We start from the raw sequence: 8,397 nt of genomic DNA on the forward strand, positions 1-8,397 counted from the left end.
ATAACTATTTTAAGAATTAAAGAAATATGTAGCCTACACAACAGGTCAATGATATTACGTAATAACTTTTAAAAAATAAATAGTTTTTACATCCTCACTTCTGCTGTAAAGTATCTTTCTATACAGTATATCTCTATAAATGCTATAAATTACACACAATACATAAAAATTGCATTTCAGAGAGCAACTTCCACACGGTCACATTCTCTGTGGCTGGACTTTTACAGGCACAATGACACCAAGGATCTTGTCAATAGCTGTGTAAACAGGGAGGAACTTTCTGTAAAATCCAATTGTTCTCTGTTTAGACAACCATGATAAATCAAGTCTAGTTTTACGTATATCTCCTATCGTGGCTCTCCTCACATCGTTCTTTCTACCCTCTGCGGTCCTCCTGCTCCTCTTTACACCAGATTGAACTCCTTCAGGTTGTGTCTGAGGATGGTGTCTTTGACGGCCACGAAGACGAAGCGGATGTTTTCTGTGTCTGTGGCGCAGGTGAAGTGAGGGTACAGCGTCTTGTCCTTCTCCGGGTTTTGTTCTTGGTACATTTTCAGGATGAATTCTTGAGCTGCTCCAGGATCCTGCTGCGGTCCTGCAATTCAAGGTTATTATTTCAATATGTTGAATGTGACTTAGCCACTGAGTGACATCACTGGAGGCAATTTATCAGATTATGTGCAGTCATACTCACAAAACCTGTAAACACACTTTAATGTCCAACATTGGTGGAAAGAGTGATAAAAAAACATCTAAGCATGTGGCACATGCAAAGAAATGACCCAGCTATGTGCATGGCCTCAGAATGATTATTCAAACATTGTATCTAACCTGTGAATTCAGGGAAGTACGTGGCTATATGAGAGTGCATGATCTTCTCCTTCAGGATGTCGGTCTTGTTGAGGAAGAGTATGACAGAGGAGCGCTGGAACCAGGGATAGGTGATGATGGTTTTGAACAGGGCCTTGCTCTCCTCCATACGGTTCTGTAATTGAATTGCGGCGCAGAAAGACGGAACAATGACGACACATTCGAAGACTAGAGCGGTGATCTGCTGCCGAGCTGATTTCTCACCTCGTTGTCGCACTCGGCCAGAACCTGGTCGTACTCGCTGAGCGCCACCAAAAAGATGATGGAGGTAACGTTCTCAAAGCAGTGGATCCACTTCCTCCTCTCTGACCTCTGACCCCCCACATCCACCATCCTGCCATAACAGCCGAGCCCAACAACAAGAGAAGAGTTATGCAACGTCAAACTTCACCTGTACCTGTCAGATCTGTGCGTTATGTCTCACCTGAAGATGACGTTCTCCATGTCAAAGGGGTATTCGATGATACCTGTGGTTGGCACTCGGACTCTGAGGATATCTTGCAGGTCAGGTAAGTAAGAGGGTTCTGCAATTCGATCCAGGTCCGTGAGATAGCTGATAAAAAGAAGAGAAAATAAGCACAAGCAGGAAGAGGAAATATAAAAGAGAAATGTTGTGATTGGAGGAATTTTGTGGCTATTAAAGAAGACTCTAACCAGGAAGTTAAAACCAATCAGAAAGAGTTTTGCTGCGGTGCGACAGCCTGTCTATTATAATGCAGTCCAATACTTTAGCCTTGATGCTGAGACTGTGTCAGACACCTGTTTAACTCACCTGTCTAAGCAGTCTGTGGTAACTATTTGGCAGAGCTGAACAGATCAGAATCTCTGTGTCTACTGTCTAATGCTCACTATTTGGTGGAGTCCGACAGCTGGTATTCCCTGCGTCGGTCGTAGCATTCCTGTATTCCTCCATCGGCCCACAGACTCCTGATGCCCGTCACGAGGCTTTGATCTAACTCCTCCACCTTGTCCACCTCCACCTCCAGGAGTGCGTTTGCATGACTCTACGGACAAACAGACACAGAGACAAATAGAAAATGGTCCATCGGACATGTCTCCGACTTCTCTCACTTTGTGGAAACAGGAAGCAGGGAACTAGCTTCGATTTTTATTTCATTCCACCTCTGTCTCCTAGAAATTACATTTATATCCTGATATTTTGTTAGCGCAGGAATATTTCTGTTTCCATCCAGAAACCTACTTTTGATCGTATGATTTGTTTTCTAATGATCTGCAAGAAACCATTAGAGGGAAGGAAAGGAAATGTGCAGGATTTGAAGAAGTAGCAGCAGAATTTGAGTTAATGAGTTAATGAGTCTATTTCTTGTGGGAAACCTTTTAGTTGTAGTCACACAACCTTATTTATATAACATGAACAGACAAGCTGTGAAAATCAGTTGAAAATGCTGGATAGCCTGTATTAAAGTTTCATTCCGTACAGTTCTCTCATGTGGTTTTGTGTAAATAGCGAAACAACATTTTTTACAACACTGAACTGTTCCATTGTGATATTTTTGGAGGGATTATCACTGAAGCTTTGTGATTTTGTATTTGGCGCCTGAGTCACTTTTCTTGAATTCCTATCAGCTTTATAGTTTGCTGTATTTACAAAATGATCATTCGGACATTAAATCTTAAATTTGTGCTGAATAAGGGAACGGCGTGCACGTGTTGTAAGAACAGTTCTTCAAACAAAGACATAATAACATAACTAAAATAAACTCCAGGCCCAGTTTGACCCATCCGTACCTGGTTCTGTGCGTCAGAGAAAGATATACTAAGAGCCTCCATGGCTCGGATCATCGTCTGCATGGACGTGTAAATGTTCTGGTAGACCAGCTTGGCGTAGCTCCTCTTGTCGTCATCTGAGTATCCGCCTCCATGGATGATCCTCATTTGTTTAATGAAGGTACTCTTCCCACTCTCTCCAGTACCTGTGGGGTGAAATCCAATCATATTGCGTCACACATGCCGAACTTTTAGTATCATTACATATTTACATGCAGCAAACTGTGTGTGTTTGATAGTTTCATGGTTCTCTCTCAGCGGTGTTGGCCGGGACCACTGACACACACACTGTCCTAACACTTCATGACAATAAATTCAAAATGCAATGACTCACATACAAACTCTCTCTCTCTCTCTCTCTCTCTCACACACACACACACACACACACAGTCTGCATGTCACCTCCCTCTTCAGTTCTTACAGCACAAGTTCCTAATTTTCTCATTCAGCCCACATGATGCTGAATCCATTTGTTTAACAAATGTGTGTTTGTTAACACACCATGAATATTGGAAGTAGTCTCGTTTGTGAGTGTGTGTGTGTGTGTGTGTGTGTGTGAGTATATATCTGTACTAATCCTCCCAGCAGTGTGTTAAAGCTCTGTGGAGAGCCTGGGTGGTGGCAGCAGTTTTCTGGTTTCCTGGCTGTTTTGCATGGCACCATGAATACTTGAGTCTTTACATCTTAGCAAACAAAGGCTTAGACAAATTGTCTGCATTTGAATGCACCTTGTTTACAAGTCAAGTTTTCTTGAAGATGACGGGGATTTGGACGAGACGGGCGGGTCAACTCTGAGACGGAGGCAAATCATGATCCTGCACGCCTGCTGTGTTTGACTTGTTCACCCTTGAGGCTTCAGTCTTTTACAACTGAATACATTCTGTTGGAGTCATGTACGATTATTACATTTATTATTATTGTCTGTCTTTTATGTGGCAGTCATTTTTTTAAACCACACACACTTCTGATATCGACCATATTGTTTTGAACATTAGCAATTTTTTTTTTTTCACATTTCTCTAAAAGTTATCTCTCAGTGGACACAATTAGCCCCAATAAAATGTAAATCCAAATGTATTCCCCGTTCAAAATATTTTATCACCTCCGTGGTTATGTTAACAGCTGTGTCTTTTTGTATGTTGGTTGGTTTGTCAGCAGGATTATAAAAAATTTTGCCAAAAAACGTATCTATCTATCTATCTATCTATCTATCTATCTATCTAAATCAGTATATATCTATAGGAGCACTCCACCTATTTTTACACAGAAAGATCTTTTTTTTCGTAGGGAGAGCTACTCAGCCTGTACAAACAGTCTCAGGATCTGTGATCAGGGACATCTTGACCTGGAAACTCATTTTTGACGGGAAGCCTGCATCACAAACTTGGGACGTTCAGTTTGGACATTTACCAGCCAGACACGGTCCAACGAATATCTGCTCTGAAGGTGCATTATAGGAAGGAACATGAAATCACCTGAGTGAATTATTTATGACCTTGTGCATTAACAGTAATTTACTGAGTCAGGTACTGCAGTGATGCTGAAACACATCACTGGACCAAAGATCACTGAGTTATTTATGTTGCTTTTCTTTTGTTTATTTGCCTTTATCTTTGTGCACATCTGCATGTATTTGTGTATGTCTGACTTGTATGGGGTGGTGTTTTACAGTTTGCCTTCAGGTGACAAATACTGACCACAAATGTCGACACATAAAAGCTTTGTGAATGAATGAATCACCTGTAGACCTTTTTTTTCGTGTCTGGTTGTTGGTTAGTTTGTCAGCAAGATTATATAAAAAACTACTAAATAGATTTCCATGAAACTTGGATGGAGGAGGAGTCTCAGCCCTGGAATAGACCCCATTAACTTTTACTGCAGATCCAGAAAAAGGGATGGGTCAAAGTATTATTTACTCACTTTTTCACATGGCATTTTTTTTTCATTTCTCAGGGGACAATGTTTGGATCTTGATGGAAAAAATGAGGTGCGACTCAGTGGTTTGGATCTACGAGCACAATTTGATGCTGATCCAAATAAAAGTCCAGATCCAGCAGATTTAAATTTGCTTTATTTGATATTGGACTAGGCTTGATTGAATCAAAGCGGACTGTTGGGCCTTGGCGGAGGTGTGCGCTCTAATGAGTGCCATTCTAGTTGCAAATGAAACTAACATTTGAAACTTATAACTTTTTAATAAAGTTTAGGTTCAGGTTACTTTCGGTAGCTTCATTTATAATGGTATGTTTGGACACATTTTACCTTTATCGAATAAACGCAGCTCCTGTGATTTGGATGCAGCAGTTTGTCCACTTTGCAATTTCGATAATATTTTGATCAGACACTGAACAAAAGTGGTCGTAAACAAGATATTAATCTCTTTTTTTTGCGAAAAGCCGCCGCTCACAAATCTTCATCCTGTTTATTTTTGTATCCCAGGGTTCCACAAACAAATAATCAGCTTATTCTGCATTCCTCATTTGTGAACAAGACCACGACTGTCTGTTCTCTTTGCATATTTTGTGCTTGCATGAGACTGTTAATATTTGATACTGATACTACATCTATTCAAATGAGCAAGCCCGCGTGGTGGTTCATAAAAATGCTCGATTCCTGCTTTCTTTCATGCTTTTATTCTTTTACTCCTGTTTTCTCAATGGCGTCTAGCACTTGCAGATAAACTGCAGCTAAACTACATGACCGGCTCTCGCACGCTGTCAATGAATTGACCGAAGAGGCTGAAGGTGTAGGTGTTGATCTTTCACTCTGCTTTACTCCCACTCTCAGTGATCAGATAAATAAATGTCATTGTTAAAGGAAGCTTGCGTCATCCAATTCTTAGAGTACTTTGAGTTACCTGGAAAATAGTCAGATACAAAGAGACATGACACATATTGTGTAATTGGGACAGTGAACCCTTTATAACTGAATCATCGTCCTCTGGTGACCTGTTAAACCTGTTCCCCCTCATCACACTGGCTTCTTTCTGTGTTTATTCACAGCACATAAATCGCTATGAAATTCCCAGGAGCCCTTACATCCACATAATCCACAAGATACTGATTGTTAACGTTCACCACCTCCTTCAGATCTTATCCATCAATCACCTACAGTGAGCTGAGAGAAAAAAGTTTCCCCAACAAATAAAGTGTACATTCATAAAGCCGTCACGGGCAGAAACCTGACACTCTCTTTAAGAGAAAGCTCGTTCTCAGAGAGCAGCCGAGGCAGACCTACAGCTCACGTCCTGCACAGGTCTGGATTTGCATGACGTTTGCATGAGGTGTGCCCGCAGCAGCTAGTTATGGCCTCCAAACACACCGCTGACCGAGGGCCTTGACAGTCCCTCCCGTCCCTGACATGCAGCCGCACTGCTGCAGTAAAATAGGCTGTGTGCACTCACAGACTCATGGAGGCTCTCCGGAGGCCACGTGGCAACACCCTTTTTCATCTTTCACTGGATCAGTCGAGTGTTTCCCAAAGCCCGTCACCATTATTACCTTATCGATCTATCATGTCTGTCTTGACCTCCATTGTTTTTGCTGACTTCAACATTGTTTTTAATTTTTGTTTTGTTTGTGTGGTTTTATTTAATATGTTGATTCATTAGGGATGTTTAAATAACAATTTCAATGTCTAAATATTCTCAAGAATTAAAAGTTTGTCACACTTTGACAGGGTGTATTTTTCAGGGCAGAGTAATGTATTGATTTAATATTGTTATCGTGATATCATCTGAGATTTTCATAATTGTTATAACGTGATATGGCGTAAGTGTTGTCTTTCCCTGGTTTTTAAGGCTGATTACAGTAAAGTGACGTCATATTCTGAACTTACCAGACTGCTCTTCTTGTTCTTATACTTGCCTTTACCCACTTAGTCATTATTTTCACATTACTGGTGATTATTTATAAAAAATCTCACTGTGTTCATATTTTTTACCAATAGTCATCTCTACAATATTGTTGCAATATTGACATTGACAGCAGTATCAGAAATGAACGCACAACAGGATGTTTGAGAACATTTGAACTACCACTTTCTTAATGTAACACAGCTGGAGGTGCACACATGCCATGAACATAATAACCCAACACAGATGTAATGTTGTATATGTGTATGGTGAATACGGTGTCCTGGATCTTTGGATCCAAGAAAGACTAGCTGGTGTCATGCGCGTTGGCTAAAAAATGAAAAAATAAGGAATAAGAAAAAAGCCTGTTCCCAGCCGGCCTCAGACCTGCTGAGGAGCCCTTGAGCAAGTCAGTGAGCTGATACCAGGAAGTGTCCACCCCTTCTTCACTGTGACATGACAAGTGGAAAAACTAATGTTTCTCTGAGCATCAGAAACTTTCATGTTTAAACACGTGAAACAGGACATCTCTCCTGTCGGCAGTGGATAATAAATTTATATTTTTTCTTTACTCCCCTTTTCCTTTAAAATGAGGCTGGAGTTCATCCCAACAGAGGGCGGGAAAACGCCCTTATTTCTTTAGTCCATCTTGGAGCAAACATAAAGAAATCCTCTAATGCGCAGACGGCAAGTGCGACGAAGGAGCGAATTTCGGTTTCTACACACAGTTTGACTGGAAATAAGCCAAAGTCAGAATAGGTTGTCATCTTTAACTATCTCTGCATGTTACTATTTGCAGTGCCTCTGTGCCAGGTGAGAATCAGATGAGTCTAGTAGACAAAATAATCAAGGTTGAAAACTCTCCACTGTGCGTAAAGTCAACGGTGCGGCGGAGCCAGTGCGCACTGACTGACCGCGCTCCATCCGGAGACGAGAGAGAAGAATGAGGAGGAAAGGAAACAAAGACAACAGTTAAGATGTACAACACAGACCTCCTCACACTATCATTGACCTGAGTGCTTGATGCACAACAATCCAAGAACATCTTAAAATATGGAGGAAAGAGATCCTTCTGCTGAGTCCTGTCCCACCTGCCATGATACCTGCATGTCCAGGTGTGGTCAGGAAGCAGTAATGGCACATTTAAACCTGCTCACGACTCATGAGGATATAAACCACAACCCCCCCAAAAACGACTAAATATAACTCCATCAGGGGAACTTTTAGAGGAGCTTCGGGAATGTATTTCGCGGCACTCTGGCCGGAAAGGGACAGACAAGATATGGTCAGTATGCGCCCTTAATTTCATAGTCTATGATTCACCCCAGAAAATGTCATTTTGCTCTGGGATGAGGGCCACTAAGATGATGCTCACCCAACAGCAGCAGCTTCAGCTCCCTCCGGGAGTCCTTCTTGTCCCTCCTCAGCTGCTTCTCGATCTCCTCGTTGATCCTCTGGTTCTCTTTGTCCTCCGCCGACACGCAGCAGCCAGCCATCCCTCACACCAATGAGCCCTCTGCCGTCAAGGTGAAACTGCTGAAGGCTTCTGGAGATGTCTGGAGATGTCTGCTCCCTTCTCTCACTTCACAAATTCAGGAAAGGGCGCAGAGCATCTTTGAAAACCCGTTTCTTCCTTTTAATTTGAATTTAACGGTTTAAATATTCCTAAAGTCTGCGTTTAAGGGGAAAGTCAAGAGATCTTTTTTTTTTTTTTTTTTTTAGCAGTAAAAAGCTCTGACCTTTTCTGATAAGGTGCTGTGGTCGGTCTGAAGCAGGAGGACACTCGTTCAACTTTATCCAGCCTCTTCGGGAGGGCGTGGCACCGGCTGCAAATAGAAGCAGATAAAATGGGAAGTTGGCATCCAGAGCAGGCAGACTGTGTTGAC

At 41.8% G+C, this 8,397-nt stretch overlaps 1 protein-coding gene across 1 annotated transcript; it reads right to left on the bottom strand.

Annotated features, from left to right (window-relative positions):
* Positions 1-404: 404 nt before the first annotated feature.
* On the bottom strand, positions 405-8,007 carry LOC311261555 (guanine nucleotide-binding protein subunit alpha-14-like; the record flags this gene model as incomplete). The annotated part of the gene is made up of 7 exons (XM_084360311.1): positions 405-595; positions 832-985; positions 1,075-1,204; positions 1,295-1,423; positions 1,720-1,874; positions 2,620-2,804; positions 7,887-8,007. 7 exons carry the CDS (start codon positions 8,005-8,007, stop codon positions 405-407), a joined length of 1,065 nt encoding a protein of 354 aa, XP_084216437.1.
* Between the last annotated feature and the right edge of the window lie 390 nt (positions 8,008-8,397).

The sequence above is a fragment of the Pagrus pagrus genome (genome assembly GCF_965226575.1).
Source record: "Pagrus pagrus genome assembly, chromosome: 8".
Lineage (NCBI taxonomy): Eukaryota > Metazoa > Chordata > Actinopteri > Spariformes > Sparidae > Pagrus > Pagrus pagrus.